This window comes from Sander lucioperca, chromosome 17 (genome assembly GCF_008315115.2).
Source record: "Sander lucioperca isolate FBNREF2018 chromosome 17, SLUC_FBN_1.2, whole genome shotgun sequence".
Taxonomy (NCBI): domain Eukaryota; kingdom Metazoa; phylum Chordata; class Actinopteri; order Perciformes; family Percidae; genus Sander; species Sander lucioperca.
The window spans coordinates 29,203,891-29,230,475 of record NC_050189.1 but is presented as its reverse complement, the minus strand read 5'-3'; the positions used below and the strand labels follow the sequence as shown (position 1 = coordinate 29,230,475).

General features: G+C 41.0%; 1 protein-coding gene across 1 annotated transcript; it reads right to left on the bottom strand.

The window, feature by feature from the left end:
- Positions 1-10,757: 10,757 nt before the first annotated feature.
- Positions 10,758-17,969, bottom strand: sox19b (SRY-box transcription factor 19b). The gene is made up of 2 exons (XM_031279502.2): positions 16,877-17,969; positions 10,758-12,984 (listed from the first exon to the last, which is right to left on the bottom strand). Exons 1-2 carry the CDS (start codon positions 17,533-17,535, stop codon positions 12,723-12,725), a joined length of 921 nt encoding a protein of 306 aa, XP_031135362.1. The 5' UTR covers positions 17,536-17,969; the 3' UTR covers positions 10,758-12,722.
- Positions 17,970-26,585: the final 8,616 nt, after the last annotated feature.

Here is a 26,585-nt window from a genome sequence, read left to right as displayed (position 1 = left end):
CCATAGTATAGTATGTCGAAAAAGTGATAAAAAAAAAAGTCATAGTATAGTCTGTCGAAAAAATAGAAAAAAAGCCATAGTATAGTATGTCGAAAAAGGTTATAGTATAGTATATCGAAAAAAGTGATTAAAAAGTCATAGTATAGTTTGTCAAAAAAAGTGGTAAAAAAGCCATAGTATAGTATGTCAATAAAAACTTACACTAGAGTACTTTTCTCTTCATCTATTTGAATTACTCATTGTTGTAAAGTAGATTTTGATACTAATTGCACCCTATAAGATTAGAACACTCAATCTTCTGTCTTCCAATCATTCTCTTATCACTCTCAGCTATCTGACCTGACCAAAATGTGTCTGTTTTCGGCATATTTTTCTCTTTTCCTTAGTATATTGGACATGTCAAAAAAAATTGTCGAAAAAGTGATAAAAAAAGTCATAGTATAGTATGTCGAAAAAGGTGATAAAAAGCCATAGTATAGTATGTCGAAAAAATAGAAAAAAGTCATAGTATAGTATGTCGAAAAAAGTGATAAAAAGTCATAAAATAGTATGTTGAAAAAATTGATAAAAAAGCCATAGTATAATATGTCGAAAAAAGTGATAAAAAAGCCATTGTATAGTACGTTAAAAGAGTGAAAGAAAGTCATAGTATAGTATGTCGAAATAAATGATAAAAAGCCATAGTGTAGTATGTTGAAAAAAGTGATAAAAAGCTATAGTATAGTATGTCGAAAAAAGCCATAGTATAGTACGTTAAAAAAGTGACAGAAAGTCATAGTATAGTATGTCAAAATAAATTATAAAAAAGCCATAGTATTGTATGTCAAAAAAAGTCATAGTATAGTATCTCGATAAAATTGATAAAAAAGCCATAGTATAGTATGTCGAAAAAATTGATAAAAAAGCCATAGTATAGTATGTCGAAAAAGGTTATAGTATAGTATATTGAAAAAAGTGATAAAAAGCCATAGTATAGTATATTGAAAAATATATAATATTGTCATAGTATAGTATGTCGACAAAGAGTTACACTAGAGTACTTTTCTCTTCATCGATTTGAAATAATCATTGCTGTAAATTACATTTTGATACTAATCGCACCCTGTAAGGTTTGAACACTCAACCTTCTGTCTTCTAATCATTCTCTTATCACTCTCAGCTATCTGACCTGTCCAAAAAGTTTCTGTTTTCGGCATATTTGTGTCTTTTCCTTAGTATATTGGACCTAAAAACTTATAAAAGATTCAACCAATCAACCTTCAGTCTTCCACTTAGACATAGTATATAGTATGTATGTATAGTATAGTATGATGACAAAAGTGATACTATAGTATGTCGAAAAAAATGTCATAGTATAGTATGTTGAAAAAATGTGATAAAAGTCAGTATAATATGTCGAGAAAAGAGAAAACCTTTCATAGTATAGTATGTCAAAAATAGTGAAAAAAATGTCATAGTATAGTATGTCGAAAAAAGTGATAAAAAAGCCATAGTATAGTATGTCGAAAAAAGTGATAACATAGTCATAGTATACTATGTCGATAAAAAGAGATAATAAAGTCATAGTTTAGCATGTTGAAAAAGTCATAGTATAGTATGTCGAAAAAAGTGAAAAGGTCAAACTACAGTATATTACTTTTCTTCTAATCTATTTTAATTCCTTATTCCTGTAAAGTGGATTATGAAAATAATTGCACCCCAGAAGATTTGATCCCTCAACCTTGTGTCTTCCAATCATTCTCTTATTACTTTAAGATATTTGACCAGACTGAAGAGTTTATGTTTTTGGCATATTTGTCTCTTCCACTTAGTATATTGGACCTCAAAACTTTATAAATCATATAAGATCAGAACAGTGAACCTTCTGTCTTCCAATCATACTCTTATCACTCTCAGCTACCTGATCTGACAAATATGCTAATGGATTCGCCATATTTGTCTCTTTCACTTAGTATGTTGGACCTAAAAACTTAAAAAAGATTAAATCACTCAGAAACAAATCATAGTATAGGATGTCAAAAATGTGATAAAACAGTCATAGTAATGTATGTCAAAAAAATTGATTAAAAAAAGTCATGGTATAGTATGTCAAAAACTGATAAAAAAAAATCCATAGTATAGTAAGTCGAAAAAAGTGATAAAAAAGTCATAGTATACTATGTCGAAAAAAGTCATAGCATAGTATGTCGAAAAAAATGATAAAAAAGCCATAGTATAGTATGTCGAAAAAGGTTATAATATAGTATATCAAAAAAACTGATAAAAAAGCCATAGTATAGTATGTCGAAAAAGGTTATAGTATAGTATATCAAAATTTTTTATAAAACAGCCATAGTATAGTATGTTGAAAAAGGTTATAGTATAGTATGTCAAAAAAAGTGATTAAAAAAAGTCATGGTACAGTATGTCGAAAAAAGTGATAAAAAAAGTCATTATATAGTATGTCAAAAAAGTGATGAAATAGTCATATTATAGCATGTCGAAAAAAATTATACACAAGTCATTGTATAGTATGTCAAAGAAGGTCTGGAAGAACATGCAAACTTGACACAAAAACGACCAGCCCAAACTGTTAGAGTCTTTAGTGTCTACTTGCCAATGCTAATTGGAGCAGTCCTAACCACTAAGCCACCGTGCTCACATATTTAGAATATCGGAAATTGTCATATTATAGTATGTAGCAAAAAAGTCATTAAAAAAAAGTCATAGTATAATATGTCAGAGAAAGTCTGGAACAACATCCAAACTCCACACAAAAAGTAAACTTAATATTTAAAAAGTTATAAATAGCAGAAAGAAAATTGAATAGTAGCCATTATGTCTTGGCTAGGAGGAGCGTAACATTGTTATTTTGAAAGGTTTTTGTAGCTGAACGTATGCAGAAGTTAGAAGCTACCAAAGAAAGTTGAAGAATCGGATAAGAATAAGAGAGAATAAGAATAAGAAAATTGCGTGAATGCTGCTGAATCAGCATTCACGCAATAAATGAAATGAAATGTAAATATTTGTGAATAAGCAGATCTACTCTGTCCTGAAACTAGAACGGGGAACAGAGCAAAAAAAGCAGGAACAAACAAGCCGACTGTTGTAAACCAGATTGAATGAACTACCTGTACTGCAAGAGGATGACCTGCCAGCATAATTAAACATCGCAGTCCCTTTAAATCTTTATCGAACCTGTAATCTGTTTCATGTGTGGGCCGTTCATATCAGTCATCAACAAGCTGCATTTCTCATCTGCTCCCACTATCTGAGAAAAACCCCACGCAGCTAACTAGAATCAATAGAGGAGAACGGAAACATAGATGAAGATGAAGTGCACCGACACTCCTTTCATCTGCCCATAAGGCTTCATCGCTGAGCAGTGTCGTAATCAGCTGTTTATCAGAGCATTGAGAAATCCTCAGAATAACAGCCATGCGGCACACAAAAGGTTCTGAGGGTTAAACTTTTACTACTATTGCACAAGTCTATATTTATTTTCTGTATTAGTATATTAGTATTTCATTTTATTTTCATTTAACCAATTCTAATTGTGTTCATGAAAATAACAAGCCTCAACGTGAAATTCGTTATTACAGTAATCCGGCCCAATATATTGTTATATTATTCTTATTATTTTAATATTACCTGAATTCATTTTTTGGGATTTATCTGTAATCTTTCCTTCTATATTGGTTTATTTTACCTCTGGGAGTCTGGAACATTATCTAACTCACAGACATCTGAAATGTTAGCTAGACACGTTTTTGTTACAAATCTAAAAGTTTGGGAACTAGTTCGTCTTTAATCTATATTTTTTCTACATGTATCATATTTTCAGGTTAAATCTGTGCTGTGTTCACACCAAAGACGAAGCACATTTCAAGGTTCAAGTTTCTTTATTTGTCATGTGCACAACAATACATGCGTGTACAGTTGTGTGAATTTCCTCGTTCGTAGGCGGCTACAATATTATTTTCCTCCAACAAACTCAGGGGAATCTCAACGCTGATAGGCTTACGCAACACAGTGTCACGCACATTTGTTGCAAGTTGGAAAATTCCGTCTCACACGAATAAGTGAATGATGCAAATGTTGCGTCAATTGCCTGGCGCAAATTCAAGTCTACTCGCATCTTTGCGTTGGCTTTGTATGTAATTGGCTGTGCGAAAACAGCTTCAAACTGGCAAATAACTAGTAACCAGCTGTCAGATAAATGTAGTGAAGTACAATATTTCCCTTTGTATGTAGTATGTAGTGGTATAAAGTAATAGAAACCAGTGGTTCCCAAACTTGATCACATCAAGTACCCGTAATGACACAAATTAGACCACGGACCCCCTCTGATAGGAGAATCTGATAGGATTTTTGCTTTTTATATGTTTTATTATAGAGTGTGTGTAACCCATTACCAAAATAGTCATACATTCTGTCACTGTGATACTTATGGATAAAATTATAGTGACAAAAAAGAATTCCCCTTTTTGCTGGGGACCCCCTAGAACCCCCTTAAGGACCCCTGGGGGTCCTCCGACCCCACTTTGGAAACCACTGATATAAACAACAAATACTCAAGTAAAGTACAAGTACCTAAAAGTGTATTTAAGTGCAATTTGCAAGTACATTAGTACTTGAGTAAGTTACTTTCCACAACGAACTAGAGTTCCACACACTTGGGGAATCTGTGATCCTGTGCTAGTTTTTCATTGCTAGCCCAAACAGTCAAAAAAAAACACCCTGCTAGCATGAAAATGCTGCACATTTACTAGACTACAGGCAACGTGTTTGTACTAATTCAACTAATGCTATTGGTTTCAACCTCTGTGGATTCCCACGAACGTAGCAAACACCTGTGGTCCCATTATATTTGCTTTAATCTTCAGGTAAACAAACACAGAACACAGAAGCTTTACCACTCCTTTTTTACCCCGTCACTCCTCCCACACATCCACCTTCCCTTCACCTCAGGGTGTGCCTCTCCCCACCTTCTGCACACACACACGCGCACACACACACACACACACACGCACATACGTCATTAGAGTTACCTGTCAGTCAGTCTTTCATGGCTTAGCAAACACTTCCCTCTATTAGTGGCAGTAGGCCTGTATCTGTTGACAGCCCTGCTCGCCATCATGGTGGTCTGTCTGATTCAGAGACTGATGGGGGGGTAACTCCCATTTCTGAAAAGTGGTTCCACTTCGACTCCTGCAACCCCGAAGTGTGTTATCTTCTCTGACCCGTTGATCAACCGAACAAGTTTTTAGCAAAAGATATGTGGATGAAGGCCGACTCAAACAAAATTGATATTTTTAGTAGAGGGTTGTTGTTTGCACATATCCTGCCGCCTCTAATGAAGGATGTGACTTGTGCCGTTTTTAGACAAAACAATGATCCTTATCGTGCCTTCAGCACCCAGCCGCGCTCTATGCGTGTGTGTGTGTGTGTGCGCGCACTCCCAGGTATTGCATGCCACCAGCTGCACGCTAAAAAATGCAGTAGATCTCGTGTTTAGGGTGACAATTACAACTGAAGTGGGGCGCTGCCAGAACGGCAGCCGCCCACCTATTCACCTGCGTGCGAAGAAACAGCACAGGAGCTGGCCCAACCACCTGTGGAGGAGGGTGTGCATGTTTTTGAGTGTAATCTATGAGGGCCACATTTCCATATCAAGTCTGGATCTGCTCTATAGAAAATGATTTGTATACCCAAATTAGCTTTATTCTATTGTAGTGTCTTAGTGTCTTTGTCTGTAACATCTTTTCCAATTCATTATTTATGTTGCAGTTCCACACATTCTAGTTGATGACATCACAGATTTGAGTTTTAGCACTCTAGTTTTTGGATTTTTGGATGTTTTTTAGTCTTAGACCATAATAACATGTATGAACTTTGAAAATGGGTGTAGTTCTCCTTTAATCACATTATTTTTCAAAGAATTTTGAAACTATCCTTTAACTATCATACAAGCCTAGTAGCCTTCTAGGTTTGTCTCTAGGGCAGCGCTGGGTTTCTTTAGGCCCCCATTTAACATGTATAAGCAGTATATTTAATTGATAGCTCACGACAGGCTGTGTCATGTTGTGATATTATCCAATCAGCTTGCTTGATTTGAGTTACCCATTTACAACAATGATTATTAAATGCTTTCTAACACACTATAGGGTATTTATTATGTACTGTATTTGTCAAGGACTATAAGTCCTCCTGTGGACATCCATAAGTGTGTGGTTTATGTTTGCAGATTTCTTTAGCTCTTGCATACTTTGTTCAGCACCAAATAACTATATGTGAACTACATTATTTGTTAGAGGTATTAACCCTCTAACATCCTGGTTGATTTTGGTTAATTTTACAGACTTTATGTACTCATTTTCGTCTTTCTGCAGCAGTCTTTTAACTGTCCACATGCATGATATCTTTTTTTAGCACAAACTCAGCTATAAGTCTGACTTTTCATTTTCTAAATTTAACGTGTGAAGCTGCCAGGAACCCAAAAGACCACAAACATAATAAAAAAAAAATCTAAATCTTGAGTCGAAATCACACTAAATAGAACAGTTCTAGAATGTAAACAATGTTTTTCACTAAGTATATGAACAAATACAGCAGAAACATGTAAGGAATGAAACTATTTACATGTACAGGGATTTTATTCCAGACTTGTTGAAAGTCTGTAAATCCCTGAAAATACAAATAGTTCACACACAGTAGCAATTCCAACTGCTTTTCTCAGCTTGTTTCTACATGATATATAAATAAAGTTATGTTACAGTGAAAAAAAACTAAACAATTGTGTTTTCACTGATCAATTGACGGACTCCAGAGGGTTAGGGATGGATTGGAAGGGTGCAGGGTCTTCATGCTTTTACAATAGAGGGCCCCTTACATCAGTAAGTCCCTATAGTGGTGAGGGAACGAGTTAATGCAAGGACCATGCAAGTAAGAATGAAGAGGGTGAAACACAAATGTGTGTGTATGTACAGCTGTGCATTGGCATCTAATGAGAGTAGACGTAACGTTTTTGCTAGAATGTTTGACATTTTTACGATTTCCAAACCTCTTCTGTCTCTCCTGTCTGTGTGTTTACATGTTTATGTGCATGTGTGTGTCTACCTATGCTATGCATGCAGAAAAGAGTTATGTCTGGGCTCCAGCAGGAATGCAGCAGGTACTAGACATTAAAGTCCAGACAGCTCTTCCATGACTGCTTTTGAAGTGGTGGTTTCCTGGAGCAGTGTTGCCACACTCATTCCTGTCTTTTTGTGTTTATATCATTCCTAATTCCTCCTCTTACTTGTCGGAATGTTCATTGAAGAAAGAGACAACAGCAGCCAGTGAATGAGAGCCTGACCTGCCAGTGAGTGAGCATAAATTAAACTTTGCCGGGAGAGGAGCTGGGACTTGCATCCAATCGCTGCAGAAACATGGAGGTTATGACTAGATTGTGTGTCACCGCAGTAAATGCAGATTGGCACTTAAAACCCCCCTGTTGGTAACCACCACCTGATTCTCAGGCACACACTCTCTCACACACACACACACACACACACACACACAGAGGCTGACCACAGCTCTTTGTGGAGACTTTTAAGTCAACTCTCGGCAAATCCATGGCAACCACTTGTTGAAGCCTCACTGCTTGTTGCTAAGTGATGGGATGTATTGGACCAGAAAATCCTTCCATTGACACTCCCTCCACCCCCTTCTCCACCCACTCCTCTCACTACCCCATCCCTCCCCGCCCGTGGACCGCAGCCAAAACAACCCACATATCTGCTCCAACTTCCGCCAGTTACGGGGCAAGAAATGCTCCTTTGGTACTTTGCCAAATCCAACCTGTATTTTAATACGCTGTTCAGCAAAAGAGGTCAAAAGGTGCTTCTCTGACTTCTAATTATGGACAAAGTTAAACATATTCCATATTTAGGCTATAGGCTACCTATGCTTAATATTTAAATGTTTGGGGGGGCGGGGGGATGCAAATGAACTGTGCCCACTCCAGGGTCTTTACTCAGACTTTTACAGTTTTTAATCAAAGAGTTAGATTTGGTTTATTTATATCTGCCCCCAGTTAAAAAAAAGAAGGAAGAACCCTATAGGCTAATTTCTGTCTATATGGTTCCATGAGTCTTTGAGATAGTTTCAAAGGTTCTTAATGAGGTTCAAGGGATCCTTGAGAGACTCAGGAAGTTCCCGAGGGGGTTCTGGGAGTGCAGGAAAGGAATAGTATAGGCTAATGTTGGAGTGTTGTCTAGACCTACTCTATCTGTAAAGTGTCCTAAAATAACTCTTGTTGTGATATGATATTATAAATAAAATTGAATTGAAATTGAATTGAATTAATGGAGTAGGCTACTATAAATAAAAGTTAGCCTGTGATTGTACTATAATTTGAATCACACCACAATACACAATTGACCATAGCAACCATAGTTTCCTACTGAACGAAGTATCAGCATCACCTGTGAACTTTAATCACATTCGGATATAGTTTGAGAAGCTCCTGGTTTTTTGGCCGACCCCCCCTGCATCTGTTCTCCGTTCCCCTCCTCCTCCGGTTGATCCATGGTGCCCTCATCTTTTCTCCCCTTCCTCTCCCTCCTCTCCCTCCTCTCCCTCCTCTCCCCCCCCCCCCTTTCCCCCCCTCTCCCCTCCCCTCAGTGACCGATTAGCCGGTGCGGGGTTCTCTGCCATTTCCATGAGAAAGGCGGCGGTCGGTGAAAGGGTTAAGCCAGAGGACGAAGCCCCCAGAAAGCAGCCCTAATTTTCTGCCCGGCAGGGGAGTGGGGTGGGGGGGTGGAGGGGAGCGGGGAGAGGGAACAAAGACGCCCGGGGGAGGAGCGGAGACTCCGGCTTTACTATATGCACCTGCGGCCTGAAAAGCCTCGGACAATGCGCCTCCGACACGGCCAATTACGAACGGGCCATCCACCCGCTTTCACTGTGGAGAGACGTGGGGGGGAGGGAGGGGGAGTGAAAGGGAGGAGGAGGGGAACGGGGAAAGTGATTTTTTTTTTTTTTCAAAGAGGGTAAAGATAAGAAAGTAAATAATCGAGCTTTAAATCATTGCAGGGACTATAGACTGCCCCCCCCCCCCCCCCTCCCTCAGTCATCACATCTTCCCAGCCCGGCAAGACACCCATGTTCTCCCCGCTAATGTTCACTTTTGTCCGGCGAAGTTTTTATTCTGAGCGGCCCCAGGCAGATCTGACGGCTCCGCTGTGACAGTGAAGATGAAGAAGGAGAAGGAAGAAAAAGGTCGGTTTTGATTGCTGGTCTGCCATTCTTATTTTCTCTAAAGATTCGGATGGATGAGGTCATGTTGGAAGCAACAGCTGAGAAACACCGGCACTCATCTGGTGACACGCACATAACCAGCTTTCCCAGTTCACCTGGGATTATTAGGCCAGGCATTCATAGGGACTTAATCATAATAATAGGCACTATGACTATGAGCAATAATTGCAGCAATAATAACCAACTGCTCAGGGGCGCCTTTCCCATGGGCAGCTCCCTCACTCTGACATCTCTCCATTTAGTGCATGTATAGGTACTGAGCATGTGTGTGTAATTCAGGCCTGTGTGTAATAACAACAGAGTGGAAACATTGTAATTTCCCCATGCGGGATTAATAAAGGATACATTACATTAATATCAGATAAATACACATTAATGTAATATAATCAAAGAAAATAGTCTATACTGTGTACTGTGAAACATGGAAACTTGAGGAAATTGAAATCCTGTGTACTTTTGGCTTACATTATACCTAACCAGTTTAATAATCACCCTGTGTTATAGAATTTAGAGCCGTTTCCTTAAGATTTTAGCCTAGTTGTCCTACTGTTCCAGGTTGTCACTGATTCCTATTCATCTCTGTGCGATGTGAAGTGTGTTGTATTTAAACACCCTGAACACCAAGTCTGCATTATTCCCTTCAAATCAAATAATCCCATTTGAAGAAAAACGTATGGCAATCATGTGTAGCAAGTTGTCTAATTGGTTTTCCTATTATATGAAAATGAAGACAATGCGTCAAATAAATGTAAAGATCTGAAACTTTGTGGCATGATTTGAAAAATGGCCAGCAGTTTTTAAAGGGATCCAACTAACTTACTTAACACTGGTAAGGTCCTCTAAAGCAGTGGGTTATATTGACACGACTTACACTCAGCGGCCACTTTATTAGGTCTGCCTGGAAAATAATAATAGTAATAAAATAGTAATGCAATCCAGCTCAGCCGTAAATGATACCTTTACACAAGTGGTAATGTTCAGTTCTGGTTCCCACTGTGAGAGGTTAGATCAACTGTTTATTATTGAGGACTAATTATTGATTGATTCATTATGGAGGATTGAGTTAGTGGTGGCGGACTGGACTGCATCATATTGAGTGGTTTCTAATATTCTGTTCACATGTATTTAAATGAATGGATAACACACCTCAATAATATGTATATAATACCGGTATTATGACCGGTATAACATCAGCGGAACATCATTTATATTATGACACTCCCATCCGCTGATGAAAACTGTGATACAGTTGAAAGCTCAAGAAAAAGCGGACCTTAAGTTAGGATGTTTAGTCAGATGAACATTAGAGGCTTTGGAAAGGTCACGTTTATGGCAGCGCTGTTGTACTGGACTGCATTCATTTGTACCAGTGTACCTAATAAAGCACTATGTTACTTAATCTAAGTGTTGGTCATTGTGTGGGCTTTTCACTCATCAGTCATAGAACGCTGTTAAACTAAAAGTACACAAAGTTAACGTGACATTAATGAAAAGGATTTGTACTTTTTATTAATATTGTCATGAATGCCATAACAAAGATTTTTTTTTTTTTTTAAAACCAAAAAAGGAATCGAGACTCTTAGTATAAGAGCCTAAAAATGTATACATTATTTACATGAATGCTACACACAGTCACTAGTATATGGCAGCATTTACATACAAGAGAATTCATTCTAAAAAATAGAGATACAAGTCAGTAGAAAAGTTAAAACACTTGGGTAACAATGTAAACATTCACGCATTACTTTAATAGAACTGCTCTCCCTTTTTCAAAAAAACAAACAAGTAAGGCATCTGTTTCCAGTGCATGTTGAGTTAGTAATGGAATGCTTCAAAGTTAACTGTCTGAATAAATCTACCACATTCAATATTCACAGTTTGTGTAGGTTGAAAATAAAAGTTCCCTTTAGGTCCATAGCAGCACTAGTAAGCAGACAGCAGGCTAGACAGAAACGGACAAAAAACAGCACTGTCCGATTGAGAGAACCAGGATTAAAAGCACTTGTTATGTTATAGAATGACAGAATTACTCACAGGTCAAGAGACTGAATGTGAAACTTACTTTTATACATTCCCTTTACTGGTAGTAAAAACACAAAATTGCCAATCCAGTTTACTTTGTGGAAGACATAACTTCCAAGTCTTAATCTGCCATTTGGAATAAAACAACTGAAATGCAGCATTTCAAATTAAATTTCATTCACTTACTGAAAAAGCCTAAACCCCCCCCCCCCAAAAAAAAACAAAAAAACAATACAACTCTTGCCTAGAGCAAAGTGACAATGAATACACAGAGCGACTCCAGAACAACGCATCTTAACATTTACATCAACAGATCAAATCTAAAACTAATACAGCAAATCAAACTCATACAGGCAGCAAAAACAGCAGTGGTGTGGTGTGACTGAGGACACTACAGACCTACTGAAATGGGATTTAGAACCGGCATGGTCCTACGTTCTTAGCGACACCACAGATCATAGAAGCTAGTGTGTTCTGTTCCTGTGGATGCAGTGTTGATTGTCCAACAGGGGTTTCCCATGCCATCCAACTAGATTTCAGCAGGTAAAAAAAACACAGAAAAATGCAAGAGTACTAAACCAAAGCCAAGGCACAAAGAGTTTGTTAAAGAAAAAAAAAGAAAAAAAAAGCTCATCATTCAAGTTGTGCATTCCCTTCCCGTTCTCCCCCGCCGGCCCCCCCAGGCTCCGCCCACACATCAGGACAACCCGAGCACCGGCTGAGAGATTAGGATCTGTCTAACATGGTTGCCAGGACAGGTGTCTCTGTGCTGTGGCTGCAGGCAGCGGGGACTGGCTCCGTGGTCAAACAGCGCCCCCCCCCCAGCCACTGACTGGGTATGGTGGAAGTGTCATGAGTGCCAGGGTCTCAAGTGTTTAGAGTGGTATTAAGAAAAAAAAAAAAAAGGAGTCTTTGACATACTATGGAGAAGAAAAAAAAGACAAGAGGACAGAAAAAAAGACAGAAACATTTCCTTGTATGTACACAATAAACAAACGTGGCCCCTCGTCTTCGCTGCAGTCCTTCCTGAAGAGCAGTCTGCGGTGGTGGGGGGGGGGGGGGGCGGGGAAGGAGCCTCCGCTCTGTACAGGTGGTGGTTGGTGGGAGCGGGTGGCATTTATCTTAACTGATGGGGCACCAAAGAGGTAGAAAAACAATGAATAGTGACTAAAAATGTCTTGTCGGTTCTTGTGTGTCTGTCTGTAACTGCAGGCACAGACGTAACTGATAGACTGAATGCAGGAAAAAAAATAAAAAATAAAATGTTTTTCCTTCACGTCTTGCGTCTCTTTGCTTTGCCAGTCTAAAGTCCCCCCCACAGACTCCATCTCCTGTCCAGCCAGCTGTGCATCGTGAGCGTTTCTGCTCCGCCCACTCAGTTCACCCCCTTCCCTCCCCGCCGGCTCCCACTTCCAGTCCTAGATGTGTGTGAGTGGGACGGTCCCGGTGAGGTAGTGCTGCTGGACACTGGTGTAGCCCCTCTGTGCTGCCGTGGGGTCCCCGCCGTCCCCCCCGGGGCCGGGGATGTACATGCTGATCATGTCCCTGAGGTCGCCCTGCAGAGGGCCCCGGTGGTGGCTGGGCGTCCCCGTCGGGGGCGAGTGGGACACCGGCTCCGCTTTCACCATGGACATGGTGACGGGGCTGTGCTGCTGGGGACTGCTGCTGTAGGACATGGGGCTGCGGGGGGGAGAGGACCATACAGGTTAACACGGCATCGGACAGTTTAAAATAGAAATAAAGACACCTGGTTAATGGGAGAAATCAGACCATGTAGTGATCGACTTTGCTCACATAGTTTGGAAAATGACTAGAGCTGCAAAGATGAATCGATTAATCGACTAGTTGTCAACTATTAAATTATTCACCAACTATTTAATTATCGATTAATCGGTTATTTAAACCTAAAAAGTTTTTTTTTTTTAAATATCTGATTCCAGCTTGTTGAATGTGAATATTGTTCTAGTTTCTTCTCTCCTCTGAGACAGTAGACTTAATATCTTTGAGTTGAGGACAAAACAAGACATTTGAGGACGTCTTCTTGGGCTTTTTGGGAAACACGGATTCACATTTTTCACCGTTTTAAAAGACTAAACAACTAATCGATTAGAGAAAATAAAATCGACAATTATAATGGTTAGTTGCAGCCCTAAAAATTACTTTCTATTTAATACAAGGATGCACTTGCTGTAGTGATGTTTCCCGTCATCCTGTCGCTCTTCAGTCGTGCAATGTCAAGCCCCTGTCCTGCACTTTAATAGGAAGAGAATTTAGACACTGGGATGCCAATGAGATAAAGACATCTGCACACGGTCTCCAGCTGTGCAGTGCTGCAGGTATAGATGCTGAAAATCAGACAGGTTTACCGTGTGTGTGTAACTTTTAACACCTGATATTCTGAATCTTTTTTTTTATCCAATTTAAAACAAACCAACTTGAAAACGTAGACCAAATGTGTGGATCCACTGTCCAAAATCAGCAATATTAAAAAAACTAGTGAACTTTTGCCAAGACAATAGACTGAAACACACCGACCTGTATCTTCTGTAGTGTAATGGAATCGGAATGTCACGATGTAGAAGCTAAAAAAGTGAAACCTCATCCATCTCACACCATCAACATAACTGAAGCAGGAACTTCTTGTTTGTTGAGGAAAGTGGCATCTACTTCAGTACAATTTTGACTCACTTGTACATAACTCAATTTCCATTCTGTGCTACTTTTTTCCCTGTCAGTCAAAGGCCTCCTCTTTCTGAGCACCAAACGTTTGTGAGAGAATGGAATACATCTTAAAAAGGGTACAGTGATGCCTCTTGATGAAAACATTTTAATAAATCTTCAAGTTCAACAAATACATGTTAAGCTGTCAGGCAACCTCTCATTATCATATGACAACACAAATAAACCAAGAGGGTGGAACAGGACATGTGAGCTGCTCAACTACCACTACAGTTCAGACCAGGATAAGACTAATACATGGATGGGTAATTCTACTAGAAACATGCTTCAAGTGAAAGAGCCTTGGGATACGCATGGGGCATCCTCATATGTGGGACTGAAAACGGAAAAGAACAGATTTAGAAAATCAAAAATTAAATTAAAAAAAAAACTCCCTGGCACTAGGATAAGAGGAGACACAATGGGAGAATAGGATTAAATTAAATTATTCCCAAATGACTGAGGGGGGGGGGGGGGGAAGTGCAGCACATGCTAAAGACTCAAGTGTCACTGTGGAGACACCTGCCAACAGACAAACTTCCCACTCAATTCCTAAATAGCCCCTGGGCCATCAAATGAAGTGAAGTGGGTCTACTTTGTTTTATTACAACAGAACATTTTAATAGCGAAAAATGTATTTAAAAATACTATTTAAATGTAATATTTGCAATTTTCTCAAGATCAGTTGTATCGTTGGCCATATGACGTCAAACTCACAATCCAACATTGGACAACAAGTGACCACTTGCTGACAAAGCTTGTTCCCACTTTAGAAAGACTTCAGATTAACCGATTCATTGTTTGGTCTATTAAAAAAAAAAAAAAAAAAAAAAATCAGTGAAAGCCCAATATGACATGCTCAAATGTCTTGTTTTGTCCAAAACTCAAATATATTAAGATTACTGCCATAGAGGAGTGAAGAAACTAGAAGATAGGAATTTTTACTTGACTCAACCCAATGAAATCGGTTCCCAAATCTAGTTGGCGGTTCATATTATAGTTGACAAACTAAAATCCATTCATCTTTGCAGCTCTGGTCTGCTGCTGTGATTCAGGACAGGAAGTCTGGCTCCCAACATGACTCAAAGTTTCTGACAAGCGAGTGACCGATAACGCGCATCAAAACATCTTTCAAGGATTCACCTGTTTGAGAACCAGCATGTCTGATAAGATAGCGCCGATGTTGTCATTTTCTCAGGAAAAGGACCAAACGATTATCAGATACTGGCGGAAAGTCTCATCCGTCCGCACACCAGGACATTTGTCAAAGTGTTCAGTCTTTGTACTTTTTTCTTTTTTTTTGGGGCTAATAAGGCAGGAGGCGAAGACCCAGAAGTGGAACTGGGACAATGGTTGATCAGGAGTAGGGGATTGTGGGTAGGGGACCACACACAGAGCAGCCCTTCCTACCGTCAAGTCATTCTGATCAACATTCCAGGCAGGACCCAGCCCAGAGCCGGGCGTCACACGCATAACAAGTAGGCAACAGACTGAAGCCTGTTGTTCCACCACAGCCAGGGTTCCTCAGTGACTCAATGGGACTCAATGTACTTTGTCTCAACATTTACACCTGATTAAAGTTGCACCTTTAAGTGCCTTCATACATGAGGTGCACTCTGTAGATTGGAGGTGCATTTTATTTTAGTCCATTTATCATTACTCACTTTTTTATTTTGTACTGTATTCAAACTCTTCAGATATTAAAAAAAAAAAAAACTATTAAAAGGTGAATTATTAAGTTAAAGAATGGCATGTTGTCTAAGTTAAAACAAAACCCAGTACAGAGCTAAAGATTTATGATGCAGAAGTTACTTTCTGAGGTTATAACTGGATGTAACTCAATGGTGGAGTGGTTTGAAATGTTTGTAGTTTCTGTCTAATAACCAGCAAGTCACAAACCTGTGATAAAAACTGAAAACAAATCTGTGACTGTATGGAGGAGGCCTATAGGACCTATAGTGTAGGTATGGGAAGTAGTGAGTGGAGAACTGTACTCACATTGGCCCACTAATGAGTATAGAAGCTCAATTGAAAAAAAAAAAAAAACCGCATAATTTAAACGGCATGATTCCTTGCGCATGCTCTCCCACTTATTTAAAGATGCGCTTCTGTGCAGAGGCACCACTCTGTTCCACTGATTGTCATTTTTAAAGCGCTCACACTATTTTTATCCATCTTTGTTAGGAAGCCATCATCAGGTCCCATGAGAAGGGGTTTGCCTTGTGTTTAGTAGGCCAGTGGTTTTCAAAGTGGGGTCCAGGGACCAGGGACCCCCCTAGCAAAAAGGGAATCATTTATTTTGACTATAATTAGGCCCTATATCCCTAAGTAACAATGACAGAATGTAGGACTACTTTGGTCACTGATTTCATACACTTTCTATAAACACCTAAGAGCAAAACTCCCATCAGAAGAGGGTCCGTGGTCTAATTTGTGTCAGTTTAGGAGTCCTTGACGTGAAAAAGTTTGTTAAACCACTGCAGCAGACTGCATCGACAACCGGTACATTTTTAATAAAGTTTGATTTAAAAAAAAAAGAAAAAAGAAATTGCGCCAGATTGTCTCTGACGCAGGTGGATGCGGCCTGCAGCGCATGTTAGACTTTTTTTGATTGCTTTCTGTGGAGCCGGGGGACCTTCTCATTTTATTAAGCACATATCGATTTTTAAAAAAAAAAAAAAAAAGAAAAAAGGGCTATGAAATCTAAAGATCAAAATCACAACTGACTCAAAGTTAGTCTTGGCTAGCCTACTTGATTATTATTGTCACTTTCTCGTCTGTGATTAAAAAAAGGGGCCGAATGTTTTCAAATAGGACAAAGTTATCATGCAAAACCTTCAAACAGACAACTCACCTGTACGAGTTGCCTCCGTTCATGTACGTCTGTGCTGCCGTCATTGCAGGTGGGTACTGGAGAGCTGACAGGTCATACCGGTGGAGCTGCTGTGTGTAGCCGAGCGCCTCGCCCTGCATGCCTGCGTACCCCCCGGCGGGGCCCCAGCCGTAGCTGTCCATCCTCGGACTACCACCTTGGCCCTGCGCCGCCGCCAGCAGGTTGCCTGCTGACAGAGGGTACTTGCCCATCTGAGTGTCCTTTTTCAGCAGGGGCTTGGTCTTGCGGCGGGGCTTGTACTTGTAGTCGGGGTACTCCTTCATGTGGACCGCCCGGAGCCGCTTGGCCTCGTCGATGAAAGGCCGCTTCTCAGCGTCGGTGAGGAGTTTCCACTCCGCTCCCAGCCGCTTGCTGATCTCAGAGTTGTGCATTTTGGGGTTTTCTTGGGCCATCTTGCGCCTCTGTCCCCTGGACCAGACCATAAAGGCGTTCATGGGCCGCTTGACTTTATCCATGGGGTCGACTCCAGGTGCGCATGCCGTTTTGGAGCCCGGGTGAGAGTTGCCATTGCCGCCCATGCCCCCGGTCATGTTGCCGGTGATTGGTGACATTCCCTGGGAGGTCTGGTGAGAAGGCGGCTGGCCGCTCGGCTTCAGCTCGTGTTCCATCATGCTGTACATGTTGGGGCAGATGTAGTCAAGTTAAGCTGAGTTACGGAAGAGTTGAAACGCCGAACACACAGGAGCCTTTGTCGCCGTCCACCTGGCGACTTCTGGCCAGGTTTCCCTGCAGATTGAACCGGGATTGCCGGGTGATGCGAATCAACTAATTAGGCTACTCACGACGCACCCGGGACACAAAACACCGCAACGGACGACCAGGTTTCTCTTAAATGATAAGTCAGGTTGTGGCAGTCATTACTTAGATACTTAGGCTATTGTAAAGTGAGTAGCTGCCTCTCCTCAGTGCTGTGAAACAGTTCTCCGCGGAAAAACCACTTGTTGTCAGACGGCCAACTCACACACTGAACTCATCTGCCCGTTCACTGGAAAAGTTCCCCTATTCTCGTGCAGTCAGCCGGGTGTGGACCAATGGGAGAGCGAAGAGCTTCAGTGTGCGCGCGCGAGCATTTGCAAGTGAAAAGGCTCCGAGGGTGCGCGAGACACTTGTTGATGACGGTGGTGGAGAGGAGAGGCATTCCAGAGAGACAAGTAGGCCGTCTTAATATTCACTTATTATCGACTAGGCCCATCTGATTCGATTGTTAACATTAAAAACACAATATTTAATCAAAGCTCTCTACGAAGAGTGTGTAAAAATCACTGCTTTGTGTCCAAGCACACAAACATACGCGCGCACACACACACACACACACACACACAAACACGCATACACGCGCGCGTAAAGGTAATTCTCTAAACCCTAACCAATACAAACTGCCTGCCTGCCTGTGTTTTTAAATCCAGTGTATTTATTCTGTTTCTGAGACATACAACACACAAATGAGTTACATGAATACATTTACAATAAAACAATATACGAGCTAAAGCAACAAAACATATTACAAGTAAAATAACATTTACTATTACTTCTTAAATTAATAAAATCCCATTGAAATCAGCACAAAAAAAAAGCAACATCATAAATTATCAAACATTTTTGGGATAATTCTCCAGGAAGTCTGTGAATTAATCTTTTTTTTTTCCACAGAAAGCGAGCTGGATAAACCACACAGACAGATTAGTTTATCGGGCTTTTCCCTTAAAAAAAAAAAACAGTGATTGTATATTTGGCACAAATGTTATATTCATGGAGAAAACAAATCCTGTATCTAATGTAATGTAGACCACCACAAAAACTTTACACGTCTTTATATTGAGGCTAGATTAACCCCCTTTAGGGCCCCTGTTGACCCACTTCCTCCCATTCTGCAGTGTGTATGGATCCCGTTGTGTTTAAGTACCCATCAGGCAAAGTGGGGACTGCACACTATAAATGGAAGCTTCATTATATTTTTGGCCCAGAACACCAAACAGTTTCAAGGTTTTAAAAGTAGACTTTGACACAGTGCCCCTCTACACCAAAGATATTTGCTGCTTTTGCACCCCATTTGGGATCTGGGTCCTTGGGGGAACGTGTCCACTTTGCCTGGGTTTTATCCAAAACGTCACTGGGGCAAATAAAATAGATGACAGATAATGATATAATGACTCAGGACGGTGTGTTAATCTAGGTTATAGGCCTAAATCTTTAGTTCATAATGGTGGTGGTGTACCTTTTGTTCACTGACGTGAGTTTCTCTAAACTCTTGTCATAACTTGATTTACTCTATTATTATGCAACTGCTTCTCAACACATCCCTCCGCCATTTACAGAGTAAACACGTCCGACTCAATCAAAAAACCACAACATTATTATTTGTCAAGCTAACCGCAAATGAAATGCTTGTTGTGTCTTCTTTAAAGCCACGCTTTTGAGAAGCCTGACCCTCTTTTCAGAGGATTGGGCTGAAGACATGTCCCTATACACGGGTATTGATTCAGCTACAATGGCACACAGAATTACTTTAGAGCGGCAGGAGAATGAGGAAGATCTTTGTTGGTTAGGGCGAAAAATAGACCTCTTCTTTAGCTGTCCTCCAGAGTCTTTGTTAACAGCAGTGTTGCTTGAAACTACGTTGGGCCATGCTGTCTCCCGAGTCTGCTCAACTTCCTCCAAAGATGGCTTCAGGGATGTAGTAGACACATCCATCCATTTAGCCTGCCGTGTTGACTCAAACAGCATTGTAAGCAGTAGCATTTAGAAATAGTGGTCATTTGGTTAAACGTGTTAATTTAGGAATATGTGACATGAGTACAAAACTGATTAGGAAGTACCTTTACTAGCAGTTCATCATTGTGCATGCATATTCCCAAATGAATTTAAACCAGTTTCCCATGTATATTCTTTATATCCAGCCCTCTGGTGAGTGAAAGCACTGTCAGCATAGGTGGGTGGATGGAACTCAGAGAGTCTTAACTCTCAACACACTCAATTAGTTTTTGGGACAAAAGCATTGTTGCTGACATCACCAGCTCAGCTGCAGCTGGGCTTATGTGATCCTAACACATCAGCATAACTATTCACCCAAATAATCTCAGCTCAGAGATCCACTTACAAGCAATTGTTTGGAGCTTTCCATCGCGTATCCGCAGATACATCTGTTGTCTTCATCGAAATGTATACACCGCGATGCTTCTCTTCAAGGTTTTATTGAAGTGCGGTGAGAGCCAAGCGCATCATCACCACAGGGAATCGACCTAAAAAGATTTGATAGGCGGTGGTAGGATGTAACAAAGTACATATACTCAAGTGCTGTACTTAAGTACAAATGTTTAGGTACTTGTACTTTAGTTAAGTCTTTTCTTTTCATGCTACTTTCACTTCTACACTACATTTCAGAGAGAAATATTGTACCTTTTACTCCACTTCATTCATCTGACAGCTTTAGTTACTAGTTACTTTACAATTTAAGATTTTTGCACACAAAACACATGTAGTTTATAAAATCTGATGTTTTATTCTAAAGTAAACTAGCCAACAATATAACGGCTACAAGTCCAGCTGAAATGATTAGACCATTAAACACACAACTGTTTTGATCCTTTACACTTTCTACAATGGGAGGATTTTTCTGCATTGAGCACCTTTACTTTTTATACTTTAAGTACATTTTCCTGATCATACTTCCATACTTTTATATTACATTTTCAATGCAGGACTTTTACCTGTAACAGAGTGTTTTTACAATGTGGTATTAGTACTTTTACTTAAGTAAAGGATCTGAATTCTTCTTCCACCGCTGTTGATCGGGGAACTGGATTCAGATTCAGTATAATGCTATAGAACCCCCTCGCTACCAGGCATTGACTTATCTAAGACTGTTTACACTCTTTGCCTGAGGCAGATACCACACCGAATACAAATGTGGTTGATTCCGTGACAATACGAGGTACTACTGACAGGATCTACCAACCAGTGCTCGCAGACGGGGTTAAAATCATAAACAAAGGCAGAGGAAGAGAGGAGGACTGACGTCAGGCTAAAGCTACCTCTGTATCAGCTATCACTACGCAGTATTTTCCTCGCCAGCGTACCATCTCTGGCGGCTGCGGATCACCACTCGTGAATGGATAATGGATTGCTGCAACATCATGATTTTCACCCAAACATCAGCGATGTTCCCGATAGCACCAATGAGCTAAAAGGGACGCTACGTCCTCCAGTCTCATTCTTAAGAGAGACCTGATCAAACTTGGTGGCCACAGGGGGCCACCTCCTGGGGATATTTGGTGGCCACAGAGTTACTTACTCTGGCCAGGGGCCATGCTTAATGTTGAACCCTGGTCTATAGAGGGATGGTGGACTATGCACATACTTAAATAAGTGCAATTACATCCAGATAACATCAGTTTTTCCTTCTCTCATTACTGAATATAGGAAACTCCTGCCGGACCATGGTCATGTTCATTCATTCACTGTGACATAGAGAATAGTTTACAGTGGAAATGTCTTTGCTATATGAAAAGCAGAAGAATGACTTCAACAACCTTAAAGGTGAACTCCACTGATTATAGTACTGCATATGTGAAAAAAGTTGTATAAAGCCTTAAGTGCACATGTGTCAAACTTAAGGCCCGCAGGCCAAATCCAGCCCCTCGCAAATTTTGATCCTGCCCACATATCGATTTAGGTTCACAACAGATTTTGGCCCAACTAGTTGTGCACCAAACCAAAAAGACAGGAAACTGTTTTTCACACTGTCATTACGCGACACTCAAAGCAGAATTTGGCAGATTTGCAGACTTTGAGCCTCAGAAATTCCCACAGAAGCAGAGAGTTTACATATTCAGGCTGTGAAACATGTTGCTGTGAGGCGGCCGTGTGGTAGCATACTTTTAAAAATGTATTCATTGTTTTTCATGATTTGCTAATGATGCTTCTATGATGGCTGAGGAACTTTTTTGCTGACATTATTTAGGGTTTTTTATGTCGACCAAACTGTAAGTGAGAAGACTGTATGAGACACACAATAATACAGTCAAAGATATTTGACTTTTTCGGTTAAGTAAAAGCATGCCAATAAACTAACATGTCTGGCCCTTGATGTGACTATTTTTCCAGTGTGGCCCTTAGGTAGTATCCAGGTGCACTTTTAAAAGTCCATCTGAGGAACGTTGTAGTTTCACGACGGCAGACTCACGGCAATAACATCCGCCGTCGCATAATAGAAAAGAATAGCCTTATTGTCATTGCACAAGCTTGTGTACAATGAAAGTTGCTGTGCCATTCCTGAATATAAAAGTACTAAAAGTCATAAATACACTGATAAATACTCTTAACATACACTCATGTTTAGTCATCCCAGTCAAAAAATATATGTGTATATGTGTCAGTGCAGTAAGATCCTCTGAGCACCTCGGCTGTCTTGTCCTTATGAATTCTCCTACACAGCTTTCCTTAACCTCATGACGTTTTCCATTGAGGTCAAGGAAAAGGGGTTTGGAAAAGACATGGGATGTTATTTTTTTGACTATTCGCCAGCAGTCGCTGGAATTCTGCCACGTTGATTTTAATCCTTTTCTGTCCATCATGAGTCGGACTGTGTTTTAGTCGAGGAATAGTATGTTATTGTTGTGTGCACTGTCAGCCGTCTCCACCTGCGTCAGAAACATGTCGGAGAAAAAACAAGCCGCCAATCACAGTACTTGTTGTCCCCATGTGGTATCCAACAAGTCCTATGGCGGTTCCATGTGTCAGCTCCATGGCTACAGCAAAACCCCTAAATGTACAACTGCAAATCAAGCTTTTACACTTCTTCAATGAAAATGTGTCATAATAAAGTATATATATATATATATATATATATATATATATAGACATATATAGATATAAGACTGGTGAGTAGTGCCACAGGTGACAATCACTGTCTCAAACACACACACACACACACACACACACACAGGCCAACATATTCTCATGAACGTGTTCGTATGGCATCGTTACAAAAATGTATGCACAACAATTTTTATGATATCCTATGAAATTACAGCGACTGCCAGTCACGTGACAACGGGTCACATGACAGTTAAGGTTAGCCGGGTACAGGGCACCGTGATGGGGCGGCTGTTACAGCGGCCGTTGCTGTGAAGTTTAGCCGACAAAAGGTTTAAACATTGGTCCTCTTAAGTAATACTCCCGGAACACAAGCACCTGGGTATCCTGGGTGAAAGTCTCGTGTCTTCCCGTTAACTTGTTGCGGGACACAAACTCTGCTCCCTCTGCTTGAAAGCCCTGTGTTTTTATGAACCATCCATCCATCCTAACAACCTCTCTGTGCAGATCCTCATGCTCTCATACAGCAGCAGTCAATGTGGTGCATACAGCAATACATACGTGGAATACATATGAATTAGTGCTTTACTTTTCACAGCTATATGTACGAATAGTTTGTGAGAACAGCCTGCATAGGTGGGACAGGTGATATTTCCCAACACTTGGCTGACAAATGCATGAGTGTGTGTGTGTGTGTGTGTGTGTGTGCGCGTGTGCGTGCGACATCCTACCAGAAGTGTGTGTGTAAGAGTGAGTTTTCCTAAGTTCATTGGAGAGTGTATTATGCCGAGGTGTGTGTGCATGCTGCAGGTGTGTGTTTGTGACCGTGTGTTTGTGACTAATTGGGAATTGTGAGGCTCCAGTCTCCCGTTTCCATCTCCATGACAACCTTGTGTGGAATCCCTTCCAAACCTTGGCCTCCGCCTCCTCCCCGCTCCCCTGGCTTTGCTCTTTCAAAAAACAACTCACCAACACTCACTCTCTCAGCTTTTCTTCATCTATCTGTCAACTTCTGTGGCTTCACATGGAATGGAATGGCAGTGGAGTTTTTCAGCTCCCTCTGTCCCCTCGCACACTCTTACTTTTACACTTTTTTGTGTGCCACATCAGACACAACACGGCAGTCGCTTTCCTCCTTTCTGTCCATCATCACAGAGCTGGGCTCTCTCATTTTTTTTTGCCGGCTTTAAAATGTTCTTTTTCTGCTTGCTTGTCAAAGTTGACAGAGGTGAAGTGAAGACAGCAGCAGTTTTCAGGCTACATCTACACTACTACATTTTGATTTAAAAACAAATATCTTTTGCTACGTATAGGCCTTGTGTCCGCTGTACTCTGGCGTTTCCAAGCCCTGAAACGAAGACGTTTGGCAACACTGCTGCCCCGAGGTGGCTTTTGTAGTCTGGACAGGCACAAACAGAAGAATCAGAATTGATTCCAAAAGACTTTTGGAAATGCCGCTGCACGTCAGTCAGTCTTATCGGTTAGATAGGCTTACATATCAGTAACAGTTCCACCTCGTCGTCGCTCCAAGCTAATAAATCCCTGCCCTTACTTTTCGCCAAAGTTTTTTCTGTATTTTCAACTTCTATATCCATGATTTACAACCGCAGAGTAACGTTTACGCCGGCACGCACATGCCCAGTGTGTGTGGATGGGTTACAGAAACGTTCATTTCATAACCCCACCCTCGATCTTTTCCTTAACCCAACTGTCACATTCTTTTTTCCCAAACCCAACCATCGCGTTCCTCTTTTCCTAAACCCAACTGTCCCGTTCTTGTCCTGTGTGTCACGTAAACGTACCTTTTTATAAGCCCACCCACAATCTTTTCCTAAACCTAACTGTGTCAAAAGTGACGCCAATAGTCCCAACCCAGCGCGATTTAGATGTAGTGCGTTTAGATATGACGCTAAAGGAGACTTTTAGCGTCAGTAACAACGCCTAAGGGGGCAGTGATGCGAGTGAGAATGTGTTGCATGTTACAGTTGTTTTTCATCTCAAATAGCCACAAATATATACATTACCTCACCGCTTTGCATCCTGTAAACCGCTGTTTGAAAAAGAAAAATAGTATTGAAAATAAGTTGCGTCTTTCTTTCACTCGCTTCCGAGACAAATCCATGGGCTAGCCAGAACAAGATCTTTACGCCACGAGGCGGTGGTGCTCATGGAATCACTTCTACTTTTGTCCACAGGGGCCGCCAAAATCAACACAAATGAAAGCCCGACAGAGAGCAGATGCCAGGGAAAAGAGTTGAGATATGGACACATGAGAGTGGTGTGCAGCAGCAGATAAATGCAAGGAGCAACTTTTTTCGGTGAGGCTGCTATGGACAATGAATGATAACCCTCATCCCATAAGTATCATCGGCATCATCAATTCTGTCAGCCAGAGGTTTTCAAAATGGAGTGCTTTTGTGGGGAAAGTGCAGAGAGTCACTGCAGTGCTAGGTTTCAATTATGATTTGAAGAAAGCAGTAGCCTAGAAATCGAGACCACCCTAGCGGCAGCAAATGTAATTTGCAGCCAGGGTCCGTCTAGCAACTCTCCGTTGGCTTGCAAGCTGGAAAAACCAAATTCTGGTCAGGCCAATCACATCGTGTATAGAGTCGGTGGGCGGGCTTAACATAAGGACAGCAGAGTTGCGACGGTTCAGCGTGAATTCCCTGCTACTTGAAAACAAAGAAGATGGCTGCTGGCGAACAGCGGTCTTTGGAATCGGCTTTAGCCGCGACTCTGGAAGACTTGGAGATAAGCATTGAAGTCATTCTTAAAAAAGGAAGATGTGTTCGGAGTTTTGCCGACCAGATACGGCAAAAGTTTAATCTATCAACTAGCGTTGCTCTGGTTGGCTAGGAGTGTAGAGGGAATTTGAAAGACTTTCAGACGTAAAGGGTGACCAATAGCCTTGATTTATGAAAGAAAAATATGGTGATATGAGGTTTCTGCCCGACAGCAAGAGGCTTTGGTGTTGGCCATGGAGCATTTTGAAATGTATGATGCTAATGGTGGCAAGGCCGTGGTTTACCACAGTCTATTAGCTTTCCTGGCCAGGTTCAGATGGAGCCTGGTGTTCTAGCGATACTGTTGAGGACAAGCACATTTCAGGCAAGAGCAATGTTCTAGCCGATGGCCGACCCGGAGGCTGAGAGAATTCCAGGTTCAGGTTGATGTGGGTAAGATCACTGTTCTGCTGTTTGGTACGTATACAGAAACAAACAGCCGATAGACATTTAGCAGCTAAAGCCCAGTTCAGACCAAAGATTTGCTACTACTGCAGCTACTTGCAATGTGCCGTTCTGTTCTAAAACCAGCCACTGGCACCTTGACAAGCTGAGTCGCAGGCGCCACCATCAGCTGGCTTAAGTCAAACTGAGACGGGCCGGTCCAGACCGCTGCAACTTTTCTCTGCAACGTTCTAAACCGGTTTGGTCTCGTCGCAGATCTTTGGTCTGAAGTGGGCTTAAAATGCCAGATATTAGATAAGAGACTGTATCAACGGAATTCCATTTTCAGGATAAAGCCTGGTGTCCGGCGCGTGATGTACGCCTTTGCCCCTCACCTTCTGTTCTCTGTGTGTTGCCGTTTTCAAAATCCCTTTACTATGGAAAACAACAACATCCTTCGAGCTAGCAAGCTACACACTGAAAATGGCGAGTTTTTAAGGAAATTTGGATGGTGCAAAAAGGCAGGCCTGCTTGGTTCTTTCAGGGAATGATAGTAAAGATTTATAAAGAATATGTTTACGGGATTTACTCTCTAACTGGGACATTTTGGGACCGATTGGTGGGATTGCTGTGGACAAAGTACAGTAAAATAGAGTAAATTAAGTTTTACCATGTATCTCACGTTACTG